This window comes from Hermetia illucens, chromosome 1 (assembly GCF_905115235.1).
Source record: "Hermetia illucens chromosome 1, iHerIll2.2.curated.20191125, whole genome shotgun sequence".
Taxonomy (NCBI): Eukaryota; Metazoa; Arthropoda; class Insecta; order Diptera; family Stratiomyidae; genus Hermetia; species Hermetia illucens.
In genome coordinates this window covers 2,645,057-2,670,602 of record NC_051849.1, presented here as the reverse complement: position 1 = coordinate 2,670,602, position 25,546 = coordinate 2,645,057, and the positions used below count along the sequence as shown (strand labels likewise).

Sequence of the window (25,546 nt, the reverse complement as noted above, 5' to 3'; positions counted from 1 at the left end):
GAGGGCCCGCCGTTACCTATGCTTGTGTTGTCAATAGCATTCGACTGTCCATACTGATAAATTATTTCTAGAGCAAATTCTCACTCGTGAGGAGCAAGAAATTATCCAAAACCTTGTCATCAGGCAGTTATACAAGGAATGGAGTACAAAGCTTGTGTTCACTGACATAGGCTTTCGACCAGGTTCTACACTAGCTGGAAGAGAGCAGAATGATCAACATGTGCTGAATCATGTATCAAAAGTACATGGTGATAGTGTACCTTCCTAAAGCCGAGCTAGAGAAAGAGGAACTTCTGGGCCTTCTAATTACTCAAAATAATGATCTCCATACGGGATTATGTAGTCTTCTGAAGCAAGGTAAGGGTAAGGGCAAACTTCTCACGATCTAGGTAGATGACCAATCCTGAACCTGAAGGTAATCAAACGACGAAACTCTCGATATCTCCGGAGGAACCGCGGAGACCGGTGAGGGGGAGAAGATAACTTAGCCCTAGATCTTCTAGAGCTCAAGGCAGACAAGATATGCAAGAACGCGCCATGTTGGAGGAGGAGGATGACATTCCGACAGGCCCTTGACGCATTGGTATAGTCGGGGTGAATTGCCCGCTCCTTCCGAACAATCGACTCTTCCTACCCGTTGACTGATACTGAGATGCCACATAAACGCAATCAACTCAGCGAACCCTTACCTCAACTCACAATTGAAGGAGTGTACTAATCTGGCACTTGTAGAATGCGAAGATATTTCAACAGAATCACAGGTAAACTAGGCGGACCACTGACACTTCTCCACTTGAAGGGGCGATAGTCGTCTTTTCAAGGCCAGAGAGATTCTACGTTACGCAACGAAAAATATACTTCCTCTCCTGTAGTGTAGGTCATCCACACAGTCTCGTTTTCGTATTGTTTTCATCCAGGTAAGGCTGGTACCAAGTGTCAAATATTTTGAAGTACTTCTCGACTCCAAGTTAACATGAAAGCACCATATCTAAGAATAATACCAAAAATTCTGCAGATTGCTCTGGTGCTGGAATGGCTGGCATATGCAGTCAATGTGAAGAGCAGGAAGAGACGGCCCTGCCCCTTCATATGCAGCTGCCCCGCCTCTTCAGACCTCAAACGAAGATACCTTGGTAAGGTTTTCTTCAACGAAGAGTCTGCGTATTCTCTGTCTCTTGAAAATGCTCTCAGATTCGCGAAAGGCTGCAAACGCCTTAGGCGAAACGCCGATGAATAGGCGATCTCCTGAGATAGCACACTGGACCTAGTAAAGGTCTGAGTGTTTGGAGCTGCGCCTCGCTCATGAAAAGACTAGTAGGGCCTTAACAGGACACTGCCCCTTAAACTACCACATGGAAAAAATCGGGAGTAGTGGTCTCGGCCATATGCAGTCAATGCTGTGATCCAAGAAGGATCTTCGAGTCCCAGTTCTGGAGCCTGAGAGACCCATTGTCGATTGGTAGAGTGATGCCAGAAACTTTCTCCCAACCGTCATATTTCCCCAAGCTGGTTGATGCACTACTCCTATTACACACCGATTGGTTCGCGCTAATAATAAAGTCAAAGGATAACTCACGTCTTCCGTTGATTTCAGAAATCTCCTTGGGTCCCTGTCGCAGCCTATAGGGTTGCCGTCTTTTCCACGATGCCGGGCGTCTGCCTCTCGTAGAAAAACCGGAAAATGTATTACTTTTTTTTATTATCCCATCAATGCCAGGAGCTTTTCTGGGCCTTCATGGCTGACTTTACATCTTCCAGTATTTAATAATTAATTTTAATTATTCAAAAAATCGTTTACAAACGTATATAATTTATATTTTCAAGCTATATCACAAAAAGAAACTAAACTAATTATTTGAACTAGACCCGTCCATTTAAAAAACTCAATCCTCTTCGGTTGCAGCCCAATCAACCTCGACTCGCGGCTTACCTGGTTGATTCATAAGCGTAAGGTCATGATGCAGTGCTTGATTTTCTTCAGTCAATAGATCTATTTGTTTCTGCAGTGATTGTATTTCCAATTTGTGCTTCTTTTCCATTTCTTCGATATCCTGAAAGAAAAAGAAAACAATTTTTGGCAGCAGACAACGAGGATCCAAATCGGTGAGCTAAAAGCGAAGAAGCAAGGGTTGATCTAATTATAGTACGGACGCCAGTGTCATCCATCGCTCCTCCCTATCCAGAAACTCCAGCTGCCTGACGAAGTTGCGCTACAGTGCTAAGATGCTGTCTAAGCAAAGCTCACCTGAGGCTAGAGATACCTGCCGAAAGGCTCGCCCTCTCCCTGAAATCGGCTGCGCATGAGCCTCTGAATATCTCCATCGGAGGCAGGCACAGTCAATTCCAGGCCAGAGGACCTAAGGCAACTCCTGCTAACAACAAGTGGAGATGCCGACTCAAGGAGCAAAACCGCCCTCTCAGTGTATTTTCCATCAGCTTTGCCATCCGATCAAGGAAACTGCCAATTGGCATTGAGTCAAGGGCTCTCGAGAACTTCAGGCCCCATCCGGACACTCTCTTATTTACCCGGTCGTTCGGGTAATTGCCTCCCCTAGAGAATCTGTTCAGGTCGGTAGTTGGTCTTCGATCCAAACTCGCAGATGGTGGATGCTCCAGCACGAGGGGTGGAGGTATCCTGAGGTACGATGAGGGACCCGGCGAGGCCTCATTGGATCCGGTCGCTAAAGAAGGAACCGTCCAGTGGAACCCTAAGTTACTGGATCTCTTCCCGCAGCCGCTCAATCTGCTGGACGAACGCAGAGGACCTATCAGAGTGTAAATTACGTCCGGTGTTTATCTGCCAAGAGGGGATAAGAGGTATTTTTACCTTAGCGCTGTATGGTAGGCCCTCTGAAGACGTCGAGCGGCCATTTGCCCTATAGGAATTTTGGGCACAGCTCGGGCCGATTTCAACTCCAACACCTCATCCTCCTCCAACTGTAGGCAAACAGAGGCCAGAGGAGTAGATTCATCAGCCCAAAGCTTTTTAGGAAAACAAAAGGATAGAGTTGGGAAAGTCTACGTTTTGTGAGGAATCTGATCAGAATCACAGACCTAAGCGCTCCCAGACTAGGGATGGGGTGACGGCACGGCCATCCTCCCAACTTCGACAAATCCAGTCGAAACTCAAAGCCACGATCCAAACCAGGCACCCACAAAGTTAACAAATTGCGTCAATGAATTTTAATATGTTGAGTAAATAATTTGAGCCAACTCCTCGGCAAACATTTAAAAAGTGGAGCTCCTGAGTTTCTGATGGGCAAGTGAATGGACAAAGTCCATTCTACTTCTGCATCTTCCACTCAAACACCTTTGGTAATAATATCAACCAATGCTCCGTTTTGAGCGTCAAGCTTGAACTTACAAGAGAACGTTCACTTACTGAACAAAAGCCTTTTAAGTTCGTTTAGGCATCAGAGTATTCGCCAGCGAAGGAAGCTCTGATCCTAATACTAACAAGTCCGGTGGGCGTAAACCCCAAAACATAGCAAGAATGCCACCTTTCGACCCCACCTTGGGCGTCAACTTTGTTATGTACGCAATAACTGTGACCTCAGGTTGAGCGCCAACTCTGCATGAGAGTCCAACGTTGCATCACCTTGGCACCAACACGGTCCCCAAGGTTGTCAACCAACCAAACTCCCCTTCCCTCAGGGGTCGCTAGCGATTTTTAAACGGGTCGCTTACGATACGGGGTGTGACATCCCCGAGGTGCCCGAGTAAGTAGTTCTGCCCCCTAACTGGCAGCATACCTGCGTCCTAGGTAGTAGCCTCGAGAAAGCTTCTCGGTGAAGAGCGAACCGCGAATGACCGGTACACGTCGGGACACACTGGGAGTCTCCGGAGCCGTCGACAACTCTCTGTCGGCGTCGACGGGGTGATGTTAGCGTAGCTCTGCCAAGGTGGTAGTTGCGACGTGTATCAGGAGCCAGCCCCTTCGGGACCCTGGTCGGGAAGTGTGCATTGAACCGATGTTAGTAGACCGCGTTGCCCCGAGCGAGCGCTGATCCGTGCGTGAATTCCAGGACCAGCTAAGCGTAGGTCAAGCCTCAGGGAACTGGGGTAGGGGCTGTGTCCCCGAGGGTATACCCGTTCTTGACTATTGCGGCCCGCTCCCTTGCACACGATGCGCTGGTACCTTTTTCATGGAGAATATTCTGAAAATTATAAAAAAACGACGAAACAACAGACAAGGAGGAAGAGCTGGGTGCGTTTGGGCGAAGCACAAAAATGCGTCGTTCACCGCAGCGATCAGTGAAAGAGGCAACGAGGGCTGATATACCCGATGAGACACCGGGGCGCCCAAATAAAGAGGAAACCTCATCAAGTGGCGCAACTGACCGTGCGGAGATGGCAACTCCATTACCTTGCAGTGCCCCTGTTTTGGAAGTAAGCTCAGTGAGAAACGCTAGTCCTGAGCAGATAGATTTAGACACAAATCGAGTGGAAGTGCATTCGACCGTCCTCGCTAGAGCCGAAGAGGAAAGGCTCATCAGAAAGTGCGTGTGGTGAAACGTATGCGGTCGGCAACGTTCCTTCAGCGAAACGTCAGCAAAGGCGTCAAAAACGGGCTGATGGAACTGGAGGAACTACTGGACCGCATTTCCTTTTATAGACGCACGTGGAGAGCAGTGGAAGACGATTGTAGAGCAGAAACAGTCGCACTCCCCGCTGAGAATGCTGCTTGCGTCAAACGGACCGCAGATAGCCCTCTGCAAAGTGAACAGGGGAAAAAACGGAAAGAGGACGACGTGCCTGAAGGAGACTTTATCGAAGTAGTTTCCAAGGCCCAAAAAAAGAAGACGAAAAAGGATAAAAAGAAACAACGGACTCCGTCGCCAGAGGCACGTCTGTCCAAAAACAAGGAGGCTGCCAACCCAAAGCCAGGAGCGGAAAAAACGAGGAAACGAAGAAGGACTAGACCGTCGACTTTGCTCATTAAGCCGACGGAAGGCAAGACATTTGCGGAAGTCCTTAGTGAAATCCGCTACAGGATGAAACCCGAGGAGAATGGAGCAGAGATGTCTTCGATACGGAAAACGAGGAGTGGTGGAGTTCTCGTCGAACTGGGTCCAAAGACGACCAGCAAGAGCACGTTCTGCGAAGCGGTCAAGGGGTTATTGGGGGAGAAGGCTCTTGTTTCCAGCCTAGAACCAATGTGCTCTCTAGAAATGCGGGATCTTGACTGCCTCACAGAAAAGGTCGAAGTAGAGGAGGCGCTAAAGCGTGAATGTCCAGAGGTAACCAATGCCCGGGTAGGTATTACCTCTGTAAATGCTCGAGGCCAAAAACTTGCCGTGGTGGATGTTCCCGAGCAATATGCGAGGAAACTCCTTAACAGCGGGAGAATCAAAATCGGATGGGTAGTATGCAGGGTACGAATGCGGATAGTCCCCACCAAGTGCTACAGGTGTCTGGACTATGGACACACGTCAGCAGCTTGCAAGGGTCCGGACAGGAGGACAGCATGCCGGAGATGCGGCCAAGCAGGTCATCAAGCGAAGACTTGCAAGGAAAGCGAGAGTTACTTTCTCTGCAGGGATCGTGGCGCGTCTGGCGAAAGCGTCGCACACACTGCGGGCTCGGGACGGTGCCCGATCTTCAGGGCGGAATTGGAGAGGGCTAGGGTGCGAACGCCATGATCCGCATTTTGCAAATTAACATGCACCGGAGTGCAACCGCTCACCAGTTGCTAGCACAGTTCGCTGCGGAAGTAAATGCTGATCTAGTGCTGATTAGCGAGCAATACCGAAACAAGGACCCGTCCTCATGGTATCTCGACTTATCGGGCACCGCTGCCATCTGGGTTCGGGACGACGTTCGACTTCGTGTTCTTGCCGAAGGCCGGAAGGACGGATTTGTCTGGATCCGGTGTTTAGGGATAACGTTTTTTAGCGTTTACCTGACGCCGAATGAGTCGATTCCGGACTTTCAGCGCCGGCTTGACGCTCTGGAGGACGCTGTTTCGAGCACGGAGGGACGAATCCTGGTTGACGGTGATTTTAATGCCAGGGCTCTTGAATGGGGCATGCCTCAATCAGACTCCAGAGGGAAACGGATTCTGGCAATGGCGGCGAGAACCGGGGTCCTAATTTTAAACACCGGATCCACGCCAACGTTTCGGCGCCCAGGTTGTGAAGGAAACATTCCCGACATCACTTTTGCGTCGGAATCTCTGGCATCATCGGTGGACGGGTGGCGAGTCCTAGAAGACTTCTCGGCAAGTGATCATCCGTACATTGCGTTCGAAGTGTTTGACGCTACTTGCCGGCAAGCACCAACACGACGTTCCCCCTGCGTGTGGAATGTCGCGAGGGTCAACATCGGAAAGTTCGTCGAAGCTCTTGGAGCAGGTAGGGCCGCGCTGGGGGGCACTCCGGGGGGTGGTAGTGTCGCAGCTGACACCGTCGTAAATTCAGTGATGAATCTGATAACGACGGTGTGTGAGGCTTCCATGTCCCGGAGAGGCCCCAGGCGCGACAAGCCTTCTATGTACTGGTGGATGGCAGAAATTGCCGACCTACGGAAGGAGGGTCATAAGTTCCGCCGTTTGGCACAACGTTTGTACGCCAACGAGGAGACATGTGCCATAAAGGCACAATATAGATCAGCAAGAAGGAGACTCCGCAGCGCTATAAATAAAAGCAAAGCTCGCGGCTGGAAGAATCTTGTTAATGAAGTGAATGAGGACCCGTGGCGACTTGGCTATAAGCTTCTCACTCGGAAACTCGGGGCTCTGCGGAAGCCCTGCATACTGAGCACCGACCATTTGGACCGTATTGTGCGGGCATTGTTCCCCAAACACTCTGTACGGGTTGATGTGAATAGCGCGGAAAGCGTCGTGGTTTGCCCCCTTTTCACAATGAGAGAGCTCGAAGAAGCGGTTCTCACTATGAAAAACAGGAAGGCGCCAGGTCCTGATGGCATCCCGGTGAAAGTTTACAAACTGGTGTTCCGCCAACAGCCAGAATTGCTGCTTGAAGTGTTCAGCGCGTGGTTGAAGGAGGGTATTTTTCCTTGTCGCTGGAAAGTGGCCAGACTCGCGTTGATCAGTAAGGGTAAAGGAGACCCGGAGCTCCCGTCTGCATACCGACCGTTGTGTATACTTGACACGGCCCGAAAAATGCTCGAGAAGCTCATCAGGGGTAGACTCGCTGAAGCGATCCGTGCTGCCGGGGAGTTATCCCCAAGGCAGTTCAGGTTTGGATAAGGGAACTCTACAATGGATGCTGTTATGGAGGTCGTAAATGCGTTTAATCGAACCGGGGCACACAGCCGCCGATCTTGACGGATAGTGCTCCTCATAACGCTTGATGTTAGAAATGCGTTCAATTCCGTAAGATGGACAGATATGCTAGGCACACTAGAGAACTCCTTTCACGTGCCAAGCTATCTCTTGCGAATATTGAGGGATTATCTGAAAGACCCCTCCCTGCTCTATGAGACGCGAGAGGGCCAGAGGAGAATGGAAATCACGTCGGGAGTAGCACAGGGATCCATCCTAGGGCCGGACCTCTGGAACGCTTGCTACGATAGTCTGCTGAGACTTGCCCGAAGAGTTGCGCCTGGTCGGTTATGCAGACGCCGTTGCGGCACTTGTTGCCGGACGTACTGTTGAACAGGCGCAAAGCAGACTTGGCATATTGATGCGACAGGTAAGCGGATGGATGACTGCTCACGGTTTCAACCTTGCGCTGGAAAAAACCGAAGTAGTCATCCTGACCAGAAGGAGAATCCCGACCTTGCGTCCCATATCGATCGGCGAGTTGACTATAGAGTCAAAACCAGCGATTAAATACCTTGGTTTAATGCTCGACTCGAAGATGAGCTTCTTCGAGCAAATCAAAGCAGCCGCTGCAGCAGGAGTCGCGGCCTTGAGTCGGCTAATGGCGAATGTCGGCGGCCCTATATCAACTAGGAGACGTCTCCTCATGGGAGCAACGCAGTCCGTCCTTCTCTATGGTGCGGAGGTATGGGCTGATGCCCTTGACAAGGAAGTGCATCGTAAACGCCTCGCTCAAGTGCAAAGGCGGGGAGCTTTGCGAGTGGCGTCTGCTTATCGCACCGTCTCCGAACCGGCTGTGATGTTGATTGCGGGAGTGATCCCCGTTGCCCTCCTTGCCAAGGAGCGCAAAGCTATCTATCGCCGTAAGAGCGTAAACTTAAGAGAAGTGGTTGCCCGTGAAGAACGTCAACGCACCCTTAACGAGTGGCAACTTTCTTGGCAAAATGAGCCAAGGGGCAAGTGGACTGCGCGGCTCATCGACAAATTAGACCCATGGTTGAACAGAAAGCACGGTGAGATTGATTACTTCCTTACCCAACTTCTAAGTGGGCATGGAGGTTTTCAGTCTTACCTGCACAGGGTTGGGAAGGCGCGATCTCCTGATTGTGTGTTCTGCAATAGAGTGGCGGATGACGCTGAACACACCTTTTTCTCTTGCGAGAAGTGGGACGGCCTCCGCCAGCAGCTTTATGCAGACACAGGGGAGCTCTCTCCAGACAACATTGTCAGAGAGATGCTGAAGAGCGCTGGCAGCTGGAATCGTATTGCGCATTATGTTCGGGCTCTTCTTACTACGAAGAAGATTGAACTCGACCGGCGGAGGGATCGGACGGTAAGGGGTTCCCTGAACTAACAACCCCCTTCCTCCCCTCCCCTCCTGTTGGTGAAAGGAATTCCCTGACTTGAAGGCTCCCGAAGCCGGGAGAGCGGGAGGGCTAGCCCGAAGTAATGTGTCCAACGGTTCCAGGCTAGTTCTCTGATGACAGGGAGGTGTTTAGTTGGTAGTCCGCTAGCGTGCTGTTGCGGGAGTCCAACACTCTGTGCGTAAACGCATTCACCTACCCTACTCCCAAAAAAAAAAAAACCAAACTCCCCTAACAGGTTTGCCAGTCGTGAACACCGACTGCACGAAACAATATATGGAGCCGGAAGGCACGTGCTGAAGCTAACCTGAATACTAGCAATTCGACGAGATGAGGGCTGGGGTCCTTGGTTCTCAAATATCATCTCCCAGTCAGGACACAGACAAACAGATTTTATCAGGTGCCTTAACTCAATAGTCAACAAAACTAAACCTACCCCTACTCTAATAAAGACGAGAAGGCGAAGTGATACCACCGAAGAATTCAATCCCAAAGGAGCTACCCTACTTAACGGCCTAATGAGGGAGGGGACACAATCACATAGAAAAAACCTAACGCGCGCGGGATGGACGGGGAAGGATTGGCTCTGAGGGGCGACACCACGATAAATTTCCCTTCCCTGACCGAAGCTTGACGACTCAAATTTGAATATTCAAACCTCGAAAGCGGCCAGGAAAATTATATCGACGTAACGACTGTCACACGAAACATTCAGCATACGGCGTCCTTTATACACACCCTATACAGAACTTACGCCCCTCACAAATAAGCAAAGCATACCCAAGCAGCTCATCCAAAAAAGGAATGATTGTCTCATGCAGCATGGTCAGGTCAACGGCCAAATCTAAATAAGACAGTGTTTTTAAAGACTGACCCCAATGAACCAGCCCTTATCATTGTTAGGGACAGAGACCTGCTCAGAATTTAACGATTCAAGTATCTCGGATCGATGCTCTCAGTTAATGATGAGCTTGCCCCATGAAATAACTTCACGCTTCAGCGTGACCTTGACAAAAAGACGCTCCACAACCGGTGTCCTTTGCGATGTGTCTCAAATCTAAAATCTACCGCAGTGTCATTCGCCTAGGTGCCCTCTATTGTTCTGAGTGCTAGCCGGCTACCAAAAACAATGGACACCGCTTCACGGTAATGAAGATGAAGATGTTGCATTGAAACAGTGACGCTATGATCACTTCTGAAATGAGAACATTCGCGATCGATTGTGGGGATGCATCCCACGTGAAGAAATTGCGAGAGGAGTCTTCGGTGGTATTTCATGCAATCCGTGCTGATGAGAGCCTAACGATAACTTGATACCCTACATGGTGATTTGAAAGTGTCTCGACTTTACCTAGACCAGGCCTATGACAGAGAAAAGTAACGAATCCGACCTGGATAAGTCGACCCCGTTAAAGGCTAAAAAAAGACAATGAAAAGTAACCTACTCACCGTAAAAGCTTTCTCCAACTTCTGCCTTGCCAGCGGTGCCGACGTAGACTTCCCGCCGACTCCCAAAAGCGATTCCATATTCAAAATTTGCTTTTGTGATTCCTTCAACTGTTGACGCAGACTATTTAGCTCTTCCAGCAGAACAACATTTTCATTAATCAATTTGGTAATCGTAGCCGATTCATTCTTCCGGCCAATCTTCGACTTACATACAGCTGACACCTTCTCAACGTGATTCCTTTGTCTTTGGAATTCCGCTTCAACTTCAGCGTCCAAAGCCATGGATTTTTGCAATTCTGCACTATCTGAATATTTGTGATAGAGTTTTTTCATATCTTCCACAAGACGACGAGGATCTGTGACCTTGGAGACTTGGTAGATTTCGCCACAGATGTGGGCGATATGATTGCGTGCTTGACGAGCGCGTGATCGTTCTGTTCGCAGTTCAATTTCCACTGCTCGGTATTTATCCTTGAGCTCACTTAGCTGCAGGTCAAGTTGCATATTATTCTGTTGGAGACCGTCAAGCTCACGCTCCATTTCGACAATTTGGTTTCGCTTCTCTTTGATTTGGCGTTCCCGAGGTTCGATTTGCGCTTTGAGTTCTGAAATTTTATGATTTAGGACCTGCTTATATTTTTCGAGTTCCTGATTCTTCCGTTGAAGCTCCTGGATTCGTTTCTCCTTATCACCTATCGCATAGTCACGCTCCTCGATCTCTCGTCGTAGGTCCTCGATATCTCGAGTGTACAAGGCGATGGTCTTCTGGTATTTGTTATGAACCTCTTTAAGGGTATCAATCTCTTCGCGAAGCTCCTCATTTTCCCTGGTCAAGGTATCGTGTTTCTTCTTCAATACCCCGGCTTGACCACGCCACTTCAAGGTAGATTCCTGTTCAGTTTTCAATTTCTTCTCATACACCAGCTGCGAGTCGACCATGTTACGATCATTGTCGATCTCCACCTGACGACAATATTCCACGAATTCCGTTTTTTTATCCTCCATCTCTTGCATTAGTTGGCGTATGAAACCTTGTCGCTCCTGTAGTTGCCTTTTGAAATCTGTCTCTAAAGCTTCAATGGTATCCTGAAGGCATCCCGCTGATTTTCTCAACTTATTCTCGTAGTCTTCGCGCATTTCATCCATTGTTTTACGAATACTTGCCGATTTCTCATATTCAATTATAATTTTCTCGTGGTACTTGCTTTCAAGGTCCTGTAAAGATGAAGATATCCGAACAATTCCAATCAACCTTACTCAATGGATTTTTGACCCTCACCTGCAGAGCTTGTTGATGCTCTTCCTTGCTCTGAGCCATCTTGGACGTGATGAGGTTCAGTTGCTCCACATGGGCATTTTCCATGCAATCGATCTTATACTTGAGCTCCTCAATACCTGCCAAGTATCCTTTGTGTATTTCGGCAACTGTTTCGCTATGGAATTTGTCGCCCTGTCTCTTCTGGTAGGTGAATTCGTCCGCTTGTTGCTGCATCCGTAGCTCTAAAGATTGGATTGTATTCAACCGATCAATGAGCATCTTTCGGGAAATCAACACTTCAGCACATTTGCCCAAATCCTGATCGAGTGGGGCAATCCTATTTTCATTGTTCAGAATAACCCAGATCGCTAGGGTTCCCTGAGTGGAGGCAGTAACAAGCAAGGTGTCGTCATAAGAAATCTTCATTTTAGTTATGCCTCCATGGAAGAAACGATAGTTGAAACATGTTCCTCCTCCTGCTTCCATGAAAGGTAATTGCACATTGAAGACATGTCCTTGATTCGAGCCCATGAACATTACAAGGTTCGATCGTGAAAGCGTGATACATTGCAAAGAGGCCTCAAAATTCGGAGGTTTCACTTCTCTATGGATTTGTGAGTCGTTAATTTCACGTAGCACCCCGGAGTCAGTGACGGCGTATACAAAAGATGGGTCCGTTGAGGCTATCAAGGACGTGTAGGATATACCCTGAAAAGGAAGTAAAGGATCTTAATCGTTAACTTCATATGAAATAGCAAACAGACCTTCTGAACAACTTCATGTACTCTCTCGCCTGTTTCCATGTCCCATTGGTAGACGGCACCATCTTCTCCACCCGAAAATAGGTAGCGGTCATCAGCGCTGAAGGCTAACGATAGAATCGATTCGTTATGTCCTTTAAGAGTGTGCAGAGTGTCGAAAGTGAATACTGAAATCACTGCAATCAGATTGTTGTATGCAGCAGCCATTTTATGACCAAAATGGGAAAACACAGCGTCATGACATCGTGGAAAGTTGTATGTTTTTAGAATCTACAAAATAAATTTGTTATTATTGTCGTAAATGGAAAGCATTGTGGCGCGGCAGGATTCGCAACAAGATCGGCTATGACCTGATCAAGTCGCTCTGGCTGCGACGGCTCCCGGAGGGCACCCAGACGATCCTCGCTTGCGTCTCCGGTTCCTTGGAGGAACTGGCAGCGACGGCCGACCAGGTGCAGGAGGTGTACGTACGCCCAACCATGGCGGCCGTTCAACCCCCGTCGGATAAGGTGAGCGACTTGAGGCGCGAGATAGCCGCTTTAACAGCCGGTGTGGCCGAGATGCGGGCGACGTTGGACGCTCAGCGTTCGGGCGCCAGATCGCGAGCCCGCTCACGGTCTGCCACTCGAAAAGGGCGTCCGGGTAGCAGGTCGTCGGGACCGAGGGATTTGCTGGTACCACCGCAGATTCGGCGATAAAGCCACCAAGCGTACTATCCCTTGCAAATTCACGCTTGCCGCAAAAAACTAGGTCCGTGGGGGGTCCTGGCGACGGCCACCCAGAGCACAGCGCCACGTCGCCTAACAATTTACGACCCTCTCAGCAGGCGCAACTACCTCATCGATACTGGTGCAGAGGTTTCGGTTCTTCCCGTACCCCGGCAACATCAACTTTTTCCACAACCGCTCAAACTTGCGGCAGCAAATTCCTCCCGCATAAACACATACGGGTATAGGCAAGTGGACGTGAGTCTTGGTTTGCGTAGGACATTTTCGTGGCGTTTCATCCTGGCGGATGTCAGCTTCCCCATATTAGGCGCAGACTTCTTGTGTCACTATGGATTGCTGGTGGACTTGCAAAATAAGTCCCTTATAGACCCCATGACCAACCTTAATTCGTCGGGACAAATGGTATCTCACCCAGGCACTAATCTTACCGTTCTTTTAGAAGACATTACCGACTCTCGTGTTCGGGCACTTCTCCAAAAGTTCAGCCAGATTACTACCGAGTGTAGTCTCTCGAAACCAGTGAAGCACAATGTGCAGCACCACATTAATACTACTGGTTCCCCGATTTTCTCAAAGGTGCGTCCTCTACCACCCCAGAAACTGGCTATTGCACGGAAAGAGTTTGAACAACTCGTTCAACAGGGTATCTGCAGGCCCTCAAACAGCTGTTGGTCTTCCCCAGTGCATATGGTCCCTAAGCCAAACGGCGAATGGCGCCCATGTGGGGATTACAGAAGGCTAAATGCACAGACCGTTCCTGACCGATATCCAATTCCACTCATCCACGACTTTGCGCATCACCTCGCGAATTGCCGCATCTTTTCGACCTTGGACTTAACCAAGGCTTATCACCAAATCCCAATAGCTCCTGAAGACATTCCAAAGACGGCAATATGTACACCCTTTGGACTCTTCGAGTTCACCCGAATGACTTTCGGATTGTGCAATGCGGCGCAAACCTTTCAAAGGTTCATTCACTCAGTCCTGCGAAACCTCGACTTCTGTTTCGTATATTTGGATGATGTTTCGGTCGCCTCTTCCACTGAGTCTGAGCACTTAGCCCATCTCGAGTGCATTTTTCAACGTCTTCTTGAGGCCGGTTTAATCCTAAACGTTGAGAAATGCAAATTTCTCCAAAAACAGATGAGATTCCTCTGCCATTTCATTTCCCCTGAAGGAATACAGCCCGACCCAGACAAGGTGCAAGCGATAACAAGCTTCCCGCGTCCAAAGACAGTGAGGGAGTTGAGGAGGTTCTTGGGCATACTAAACTTCTACTGTCGTTTCCTGCCCAAGGCCGCCCATCACCAGTCCATTTTGAACGCGTACTTGTCTGGCCCCAAAACTAAGGACACACGAGAGATCATGTGGTCTGAAGAGGCTATCCGCGCGTTTGACAAATCCCGTCAACAACTGGCCGACGCTACACTCTTGGCATTCCCTCTGCAAGATGCACCCCTAGCCGTTTTTGTTGATGCCTCTGACATCGCAGTAGGTGCTGCCCTTCACCGAAAGGTGGATCAAGTTTGGCAGCCGTTGAGCTTCTTCTCGAAGCAGTTGAATTCCGCTCAACGGAACTACAGTACCTACGATCGCGAACTGCTCGCCGCGTACTTGAGCATCAAATACTTCCGTTTCTCCCTAGAAGGCAGGCCGTTCACAGTGTTCACGGACCATAAGCCTCTCACGTGTGCTTTGAAACGAAGCCCGACAAAGTGTCCCCTCGTCAGCTTCGACATCTGAGCTTTATAAGCCAGTTTACGCCAGACATCCAGCACGTGTCCGGCAAGGGCAACATAGTTGCTGACGCTTTGTCTCGTGTCTCCGAGATTAACATCCCCGCCTCACTCGATCTCTCGGCTATTGCCAAGGCGCAGGAGGATGACGCAGCACTTCAGAGCCTCAAATCCAACCCCAAATACAAATTTCGGGAGTTGCCCATCTTCGGCTCAAACCTCTCTCTCTGCTGCGAAGACTCGGAAAAGGGATCTCGGCCATACATTCCGGCCACCTTTCGCAAGGAAGTGTTCCACGCAGTTCACGACTTACCGCATCCAGGCATCAGGACAACAAATCGGCTTCGGCGGGTCACCTACCTACTTCTGGCCCTCTATGAATAAGGATGTCAATTCCTGGGCCAGAGAGTGCAGAGAGGCAATACCTCTGAAAGATATTACGGCGCAATCATGTGCCGAAGCCCTCTGTCGAGAGTGGATACCACGCTTTGGCATCCCTGCAGTGGTCATCACTGACCAGGGAATGCAATTTGAGTCCACCCTTTTTTCCGGGTTAGGCAAACTCCTTGGTTTTAAACGCCAGCGGACTACTGCATACCACCCGCAATCCAATGGGATGCTAGAACGTTGGCACCGGACGCTGAAAGCCGCCATTATGGCACGCAACGATCCGTCCTGGTCCCAAGTCTTGCCTCTCGTCCTACTCGGCCTACGTACAACCTGCCGAGAGGAATTTGCTGCCAGCCCCGGGGAGCTAGTATAGGGGGAGAACCCGAGACTCCCAAGCGATCCGGTCTTCGACAAGAGATCAGGTTGCACAGAGTCGGGGTTGGTGCGTCTGCTGAGGAACAATCTCCGACGCATAAAAGCCACACCACCCACCCGACACTCGTCCACACCTGCCTGATCGCCCAAGGAACATTTATGAAATCTGACGATCTGTAACTAAAAGTGCTTTTTGATGGATTGCCTGGGAATACCAACATTAACCCCGATTGCGGAGCTTAGTTCGATAAACTGCCAAAAATTAACCATTTATACGGAAACTCTCAACTTGGGACAAACTGGAAATCCGTCTACGGTAGGTCCGTCCGCGGTACTACAGCCCAAATCTACCCGCAAGGCTCGACAGACTAAGCCCACTAGGGAGGGGGGGACTACAGGCTGAATACTGCCTGTCAAAACCTTCTGCTTCACCCTTACCAGGAGGAGGGGGAAAAACGCGAAGCTGGTGACGTGGACGCTATTAGTTTAACGCTGGTATGTGGAAATGGACCCAAGCGACCCGGACACCATCAACTTGGAAAGGCGCCGACCTGCCGCCAGAAGAATGCACTGTGAAGGAAGATGAAGCACCTTGGGAATGAGGACATGGACGTGACTGTACCACTAGGTGCGGTAATATCCAGGGAATCGGACACGAGGAAGCGAAATCTTCGACGGAAGAGAGAGTGAGATTCACAAAGGATGCACCAGACTTTTCTGTCAGCGGTAATGCGCGAAAGAAGCATAAGACCAACATATATGTGGTAGCCAACGCTTTATTGTGCACCGCACCAGGGCTTACACCCCCGCATCTCCCGGGGATTAGGACCGGTGTACCGGGAGGTGATCAAATCAGCGAAAGACATCTCAAGGAAGCTGGTCCCTTCCATAGGAATACGAACACAAAACCGAGAAGGAAGAGGACGTATGCGCAAGCTGCAGCCTCAATTCTAACTGCTGCCGTGGGAGTTTCCCCAAGGATGGAAAAATGTCAGAGGGACAATTTACTATCCTTCGGGAATTCCTATGGAAACCATGCTGGAGCTTGGAACGAAGCCAAGATTTAACCATCAAAGTTTTCGCGATGGGCTTTTCTATTTGAAGTGTACTGATGAGGCTGCCTTAAGATGGTTCCAGCAGGTAATCCCGGCTTTGAATTCTGGCCGTCGGCCCAAGTTCACTATTGTGAACACTGACCTGGGCAGGACAGAACATGTCGATTGTTGGTTACCGGGCCCTCGAAGAAGGCAAAGGACATCATCCGCATGATGGGTGAACAGAATCCGGGCATGAACTTTGAACAATGGAGGGTAAAGAGACATGAATGCCAGGAAGGACACATCTACAAACGTGAAGGGTTTCAGCTTGGTATTCAAACTGGACCAAAAGGGTCTGAATGTGCTCAGGGGAAGTCACCATATGGTGCTCCACTTTTCCCTAGATGGACTTAAATTCAATCATATCAGGAAACTGTAGAGCATCATCTCCATTTTGAGAGCGAAGAACAATGACGGTCTTCAACTCACACAATATACAGCAAATTGCAGCATCTTCGGTGCGCTCTTCCACAATGGAGCTGCGCACGGAGGATAGTGCGTACACTTGCGAAACCCCCATATGGGGGTTCGCACTGGTGAAGGGACTACAGAGTGAATTCTACCTGGTAGTAATTTCTCCTAAACCTTTCATGGAATATGCGGGAGAAAGGGAAGCCAGATACGTGAACGAAACTGACTTGATACCGGAGTGTATGCAAACTGGACACCGCATACCAATCAAGGTGTTAAGTGGAAAACAGACGAATTCTCTGCGGGATCAGATGAGACCCTTCATGGATGAGGACATGGGAACTGCTGTACCTCCAAGTACGGCTTTTCTCAGAGAAATCAAATACGAGGGGATCGCGTCTCTGGCGGTAGGGTGTGGGTGAAACCCCGTCACACGAGGACGGCGGCATACGCTTCTAATAATTTTCTATTACATATTAGACTAAGTTCATGTCGAAAAACATGAAGATTGGTCAAACTAATCTGTCAAATCGTCCTCGTATCCGGTGGCAGGGAAGCTGACAAAGATGCCAACATTTTTCTGGTACAAGAGCCATAGGTTAGAAGATAGATTCTTTGGTTACAAGGATAGAGAATGCAACTTTGAATGGTGATGGGGGTGTTCGTGGACGCTGAAGGGACGTTTGACTCTGCGCCTTTTCAAAAATTTTGTGATGCCGCCAGAGCGCAGTAGCTAACGCAGAGATTGCAGTGTACTGAAGTGGGTGTCGATCGCTACCTAACAGCAGAAGCAACGAAAGGCTACCTCCAAGGGGGTGTGCTGTCACCACTTCTCAAAGTTTATGGGGTGTTCAGACGGACCTTTGCTTCGACATGTGGACTTGGGCCTCATGTGGTAATGTGGATATGCATTGTTATCATTAGGGCGATGTTCGCTTATGCATCCGCAGTGTGGTGGGTTAAGGTGAAACAAAACGATTTTAATCGTAAACTAGCTGCACTGCAAAGAACTGTATGATGAGAGCAGCGCATAGACTAATTCGATTATATCTACAGGGAAATAACGGATGTGGGGACACAGAGCATTGGAAGAGTTAATGGGAATACTGAATCTGTTTGGTAGAAGATATAAAGTTATCCTGAAACGTAGAGAGAAACGGGAAGTCCCAGAGAAATGCGTGGCGGGATATACGGAAGTCTTCTTCTTCTTCTTCTTCACCGATGGCTCAACAGAACAAGGCCCTGGAGCTGGAGTCTACCTCTCGAATAAAAATGAGAAGTGGGCCTATCTTTGGGACAATATGCAACAATTTTTCAAGCGAACTATATGCGATCCTAAGGGCGACAAACTGACTGATTGACGAGCGGTTGAAGGGCAAGCTCATCGCAATCTGCAGTGATATCCAGGATGCATTGAGGGTGTTGAGTAGTCCTTTGATCACCTTGAAAATCATTCAGAAATGCAGAAACCGTTTGAACTCTATCTCTAGATTTAATACGCTGGAACTACTCTGGGTACCTGGTCACTGTAGCGTAGAGGGAAATGAAATCTCGGATGCTTTAGCAAAAGAGGGATCAATTTCCCCCATGCCGGAACCGGAACCAGCAATTGGTGTATCAGTAGCATTGGCTAAGACTGTCTTCAAAAACTGGGAACATTCTTCCCACAATGACAGGTGGTAGAGCCTAAATGCCTAAATACCTGTGTGGAGTTGCCAAATCTCCCATCAGGCGCGTCCCTTCGTGCGGATAAGGGAATGCTCGGCGAATGTGTCATGGCCATGCATATGCACGCATCCGGAGATGTGCGTGTATGGGCATGTTTATGCGCAGGCCGGGCAGGTGGGAAGTAAACGCCCACCCGTGGATAAAAATTGGCTATGGGAAGGATACCCAGAAATAAAACCAAACATGGAGGAGCAGAAGAAGAATGAAGTTACGGTGCAGGGCTTCGGAAACCCAGTGCCGGCGGTTTTTGGGAGTGAGCAAGCGGGCTCCCGGCCGTCGATATCCAACGACCGCAGTGCCTCAGTAGTGGGAACCTTGGCTACTGTGGCATCTAATGTTACAAGCGTACGGGAGGAACTTGAACTGGCTCCAGTGATGGATCCGTTCAGAAGAAGCTCGATTTTTCGCAGATCCCCTCCCACACGGGCACAAGCCCCCACGATCGCTACCCCCAGTGGGAAGCGTACAGCGGGAGTCTTCGATGAGGAAGAATCGCTGACGCGGATTCACCCGAGCGATGTTTTGGGCAATGATCAGTCTGGAGCTGCCTTTACTGCCCTCGGTAAAAAGATCATGGAGCTGTGTGAGTTTATAAAGGAGCGCAGGAACATTCACCAAAATATAAGGTCCATGATAAGAGGCATCCGTTTGACGTACGGCAAGGCCCAGGATGAACGAGTAGGGAAGTCGCCGATTGGAAAACTGAACCAGGCAACTCAAGTAACGCCGGTTCAAAACACAAAAGGGGAGAAACCGGTGAAGAGGCTGCGCGAGAAGCTGAATGACTCAACAGACCAGCAAACCCCGAAAAGAAAAAAGGACTCAACTCCCAAAAAGGCGGAGTTCTTGAAAAGTACGTCTGAAGCTACCAGGGAAAATACTTCAGTGGCTACCTCGAGAAAAGGGATCGAACCTTCAAAGGCGGATGCGGAAGCTTGAAGGAAGGTAGAACCGCGGAAAAAAAGTTATGGGAGGAAGATTAGACCGGAGGTGATTTTCATTTCCAAACGGTGCGAAGGGTCATACGCCGACATTCTCAGGAAAGTGAAGGCAGACCCCGAACTCACCAATTTGGGAGACAACATCAGCCGCATTAGACGGTCCCAGAAGGGAGATCTTATGTTGGAACTTAAGAAATCCAAGGATGTAACCGCGGACAAATTCTTGAGCCAAATCGGGAAGACTTTAGGACAGGAAGCCGACATAAGAGCTAGCAGGCCGGAGATCACTATAATCTGCAAAGATATAGATGAAATCACGACGAAGGAGGAGGTTCGCGAAGCGTTGGAGAAACAGTTCGATCTTGCCGGACTACAAGAGTCAGCGGTGAAAACGTTAAGGAAAGCCTATGGGGGAACACAAACCGCCATCATCAGCCTACCAGTGGAGAACGCACTCAAACTGTTAGCAGCAGGGAGAGTGAGAATAGGCTGGGTAATGTGTCGCCTTAGGGAACAGGTGGCGTTAAAACGGTGCTTTAGATGCCTTGGCTTTGGTCACATTGCGAAGTCATGCACTAACCCAAATGACAGGTCAAAGCAATGCAGGAGATGCGGAGTGGAAGGCCACATCAGCAAGGACTGCGGAGCTGACCCAAATTGTCTACTGTGCAAAGGAAAGGAGGGTGTGGACCATCGGCACATTGCAGGCAGCAGCAGATGCCCGGAATACAGGAGAGCCCTTAGCACAAATCGCAGATGAGGTTAATACAAATCAACCTCAACCACTGCGAGGCGGCGCAGGATCTACTCGCGCAAACCATCCGCGAGAAAAACATCGATGTGGCCATACTAAGTGAACCATACCGAAACCGCGGTGGTAGCGTTTGGGTCAAAGACCAAACGGGCCAAGCAGCGCTGTGGACTTGTGGAGAACAAGCCTTCCAGGAAATAATGGGGCACCCGGAGGAGGGCTTCATCAGAGCGAAGGTGAAGGGCATTCACATCTACAGCTGCTATGCTCCACCCAGCGCTACACTCGTCGAGTATGAGCGGATGCTTTCTGCTCTTGTTTTGGATGCAAGAGGACGTTGGCCGATCATAATAGGAGGCGATTTCAATGCGTGGGCTCTTGAATGGGGCAGCCGGGTAACTTATGTGAGGGGACGTGTTCTCCTCGAAGCATTCGCGGAGCTGGACGTGGTACTGGCGAATGTTGGGTCTTCGTACACTTTCCGGGGAAGGGGCTTGGGGTCTATAGTGGACCTGGCATACGTCAGTGCCACTTTAGCCAGTAGAATCGCTGGGCATGTCAGTGAGTACTATACTCACAGCGACCACCAGGCAATCTGCATAGAGATCAAGGGTGGATCGAGCTCGAAAAAAGTTTTTGCAGAATGTCGGGTGGTATGCTTGGCTGGACAATGAAAGCTTTCGAGGGGGACATGTTTTCCGCGGTGCTCAAATCCGACATATCCGTGAATGGTACGGCTGGAGAGAAAGCCACCCAGATCACTCGATGGGTGACGGAAGCATGTGATGCTACTATGCCCAGAAGGCGATTGCTCCCCAGTAGGCAACCCAACTACTGGTGGAACAATGAAATCGCGAGTTTGCGAGCCGCATGTTTTCGGGCAAGGAGGCTTTGCCAGAGGCTCAGGGGAAAACCCGGTGGCGACGGTCGAGAGGAGGCACACAAGCAATTGCGTGGCCGCCTAAAGGAAGCCATTCGGAGGAGCAAAAAGAACTGCTTCAAACAGCTGTGCGACCATGCCGACATAAACCCTTGGGGCGAGGCTTACAGAGTGGTGATGAAAAGGCTGCGGAAATCACCCCAGGTGACCTGTCCGTGCCTCCTGAAACAGATTGTTACCACTCTGTTCCCTCACCACGAAAATAGGGGAAGGCAAGTTTTTGTCCAGCCAAATGACGGCATAATACCGCCTGTAACTGTGGAGGAGCTGCGGGAAATATGTGGTAGGTTCGGTGATAACAAGGCCCCAGGTTTGGATGGCATCCTCAACCGAGCTTTGAAACTGGCAGTGAAGACTAGGCCCGACCTTTTCGCCAACACCTTCGAGGCGTGCCTAAAAGAAGGAATATTCCCTGCCCAGTGGAAAAAGCAAAAGTTGGTGTTGCTTCCGAAGCCTGGCAAGCAACCTGGAAACCCAGCGTCGTATCGTCCTATCTGCCTGTTGGATACAATGGGGAAGATGATGGAGAGAGTCATCTACAACAGACTCCTGCCCATCGTCGAAGCCAGCAATGGTTTGTCGGAACGCCAGTTTGGTTTCCGACGCGCCTACTCTACGGTGGACGCAAGTGGCATGGTGGTAAACCTGGCAAAAGGTGCACTGATTTCTGGCGGCTGCTGTGCCGTGGTGGCGTTGGATGTCAAAAACGCATTCAACTCGGCCAACTGGAATAGAATTAAACGGGCGTTGGCTGACATAGGTGTCCCCGGATACTTAGCGAATTTGGTGGAAAACTACCTCTCAGAGAGGACTCTCTGGTACGGGACGGATGAGGGCCCCAAAGAGTACATTGTCACAGCCGGGGTACGACAGGGATCGGTACTTGGTCCCCTGTTGTGGAATATCATGTATAATGGGGTGCTTGCTCTTCCCGTCCCAGAGGGGACTACGATTGTCGGCTTTGCTGATGACCTAGCTGTGGTTGTTGCAGCAAAACACCCAGAAGATGTGGAGGTTTACGCAACGGAAACAGTGAGAGCGGTAAAGTCCTGGCTACAAAAGGCCGGGCTGACCTTGGCGGACGCGAAAACGGAAGCGGTCTTGATAACGAAACGCAGGAAAAATAATACTGTAAAAGTGGAGGTCGGTGGACATACGGTCGTATCAAAGCCGGCTATCAAATACCTGGGGGTAATAATTGATACCAAATTGAGTTTTAGGAAGCACCTAGAGTATGCATGCCAAAAGGCAGCCAGTGCCACCACGGCACTTGCAAAAATGGTGCCAAATATTGGTGGGCCGAAACATTGCCGGAGGTTGGTGCTAGCCGGAGTGGTGCGCTCTATCCTGCTCTACTCGTCGCCTGTGTGGGCAGAGGCGCTTGCAAACTCTCAGAGACGGAAGCAGGTAAACTCGGTTTACCGGCGGATGGCTTTGAGGGTTTGCAGTGCTTTTAGAACCACATCAGATGAGGCAGTATTGGTGGTGGCAGGCATGATCCCGGTTGACATTCTGGCCAAAGAAATGAGTGTCCTGTACAATGCAAGACATATGGAGGGGCATGCACAGCGTAGAAATGCGGCAAGGTCAGAGTCGCTTGATCTCTGGCAACGCAGATGGGACGAGTCTGCGAAAGGTCGTTGGACGCACAGGTTCATTCCCAACATTAGGGTGTGGCTTGAGCGAAAACATGGGGATACCAACTACCACATTACCCAGTTCCTCACGGGACACGGTGGTTGCTACAGGCAGTATCTGCACCGCTTTGGGTTGGATGATTTTCCGAACTGTCCCAGATGCGATGACATACCGGAGGATCCAGAGCATGTGATGTTTCACTGCCCACGATTTGCGATGGAGAGAAGGAGCTTAAACCAGGTGCTGGGCAGGAACGGGATCCCGGAGAGCTTGGTTGCTGAGATGCTGGAGTCCGAGGAGAAGTGGCTTGCGGTTAGCTCCGCAATCATCCAAATGCAGGAGGAGTTGCTGAAAGAACAAAGAAGGAGGAAAGCTGCAAATAGGAGAAGGATGAGTGCCTAAGAGGAAACCTACCCCGCGAAGTAATACCTCAATGGTGGTCCCGCGGGGCTGGGGCTGGAGAGACCGGGGGTGGTTTTTAGTGGGTGTGAATCCCACACGCGCCCGCTGTTGTTCCGCCGTTCGGGCGGCGGAGCTGCGGCGGACGTGTCTTTCTAAGATTTTCTACCTCCGTGTACGCACAAAAAAAAAAAAAAAAAAGAGCCTAAATGCTGCTCGACACACCAAACTTTTCCTGTCCGAACCAAACAGGCGTGCCTCAAAGTTTACCCTGCCGAAAAGCAGGAGAACTTGCAGGAGTATTTTAGGCATTCTGACAGGCCATAATTCGTTAGCTGAACATATGTTTAGAATGGGAATTATTCAAGATGATACGTGTCCCTTCCGTAATGAGGAAGCGGAATCCACGAAGCATTTCCTATGTGAATGCTCCATCTCTGGACGCATCAGGCATCAGATCTTTGGTGCCAATGTTCTCCGATCGTGCGATACGTTAACGAATCTGGGATATTCCATTAGACGGGTGTCGGGTACAATGGGCCACCACAGCCTGAGTGCTTAGAAACTATAGCGTCTCCCCTACACAAACACGCATTACTATAAATTAAATGGAACACATCTCGAAATTACATACTGTCTTCTCACTTAGAAGTTTTTGGGGAGATCAAGACGACATAAAATCAACACTTCACCTGTAAATCATCCAGTAAAATAGCCATGAGTCGAAGCTGATCCGAAAATCCTGCAGCAGCTAAAAGACCAGTTGGATGTAGCTCAACCACTGCGACGTCCACTTGATATTTCTTCACAAGCTCAATCTTCTCCGTTTCATAGTTCCAAATGCGGATCGTCTGATCCTTTGCTACAATACACGTTGTCAATCTAAACTTATTTCCAAAACAGAGGTTCCTACTTACAGGCGGTCATGATTATTGGTTTCCAGGCGCATATCGATACATCCACAATTGCATCTATGTGCAAAGGCTCCCCTAAGGGTTCAAAGTCCAGCTCCTTCGCACTGAGTGTTTCCGGTACAAACAACGGACCTGCGTAAATCTGTGAATGTCGAGTGGTTACAAGAATTGTGTCCTGTTGGCTGTTCACTGCCAGATTTGTGATTTGAAAGAGCGGCTCTGGGAACAGTTGTGGCTCAATTTTCAAGATGGTCTTTCGTTCGAATTTGAATTTCGATTCACCGGCTTGGTATACATAGACAGTCTTGAAAACGGCATAGGCGAATCCCCGCGGGAATGCCGTCAAACAAACCACTCGTTCATCGATCTTTTCCAAATAGTGTTCAATCGGTTTATTGAAGGAAACGGTAGATTGATCCAAGACTTCTTCAACCTCCTCAATGTGGGAAATGTCGATACGATCCGTGTTGTAGGCGTTGTAACGTTGCTTCGCCTCGCCAGCTTCGACGAATATCAACTCGGCTTTTTGCGTTCCAGCCACAAGGATATCCAGCGATACCCAAGCAAGCGACGTTATTACGTCATAGTCGCATTTTACGGAATTTATAGTGAATCCTTTCTCATTTTTGGAAAGGATTTTAAAGACATTCTCTCCGCCAACTGCCAAGGAATTTGGCTCGCTTACATTGCAAGCGAAACATTGAACTTCGCCCCGAAGATTCGTGTTGGCTACTCTCGCTGAGAGCACAGTATCCGCTTTATCGAACAGGCACAGAAAAATAGTCTCCTCCGGTGGTTTGGAGAGCATGACTAGGGCCCGGGAATCCCCAGTGAATGAAATTGCGGTTATTTGAATTGGTTTGGCTGTCGTGGGTGTCGGGACTGTACGACGCTTTTTTAAAGTCTGGGTATCGTACACAGCCACTGATAACGTGCTGAAATACAGGAGATTAGTCAATGCCTAGATATATCCAAACATGCATACTCCTTAGTTTCAGTCTCCATTCGTTCCAGAACAGCCAGCAACTTGCGATTCGGGCTCATGGCTATTATTTGAGGCGTCACATTTTCCGGGAATCTAAAAAGTATGTTTAGGACACACTTTCAGTCTTCCTTAACACAACTCGTGCATATTCACCTCAAGAACTTCTGCTTGTTGGTAATGTAATCGTGGAAGCACAGCACGCCCTCAACCGGGTAGATCACCTCCTGCTTCTGGCTGAAGTGGATGTTCCCTTGAACGGAGGTTCGAAGCCCGTAGACATTTTTCGGCTGGATCGTGATCGGAATCGCATTTTTGGCAGCTGCGTCTTGCTGCATTTTTCTCGCTTTCGTTTGTGGTTGCTAGCGCGAATCCGGGAATGTGTACTTTCAGCAGGAA

The 25,546-nt window shown here is 49.5% G+C and overlaps 1 protein-coding gene across 1 annotated transcript; it reads right to left on the bottom strand.

Moving 5' to 3' along the window:
* Nucleotides 1–1,875: 1,875 nt before the first annotated feature.
* On the bottom strand, nucleotides 1,876–25,533 carry LOC119661428 (cilia- and flagella-associated protein 57). The gene is made up of 8 exons (XM_038070773.1): nucleotides 25,304–25,533; nucleotides 25,151–25,243; nucleotides 24,169–25,100; nucleotides 23,944–24,113; nucleotides 12,121–12,387; nucleotides 11,378–12,064; nucleotides 10,099–11,313; nucleotides 1,876–2,051 (listed from the first exon to the last, which is right to left on the bottom strand). The coding sequence occupies exons 1-8, from the start codon at nucleotides 25,483–25,485 to the stop codon at nucleotides 1,884–1,886; spliced, it is 3,714 nt and encodes a 1,237-aa protein (XP_037926701.1). The 5' UTR covers nucleotides 25,486–25,533; the 3' UTR covers nucleotides 1,876–1,883.
* Between the last annotated feature and the right edge of the window lie 13 nt (nucleotides 25,534–25,546).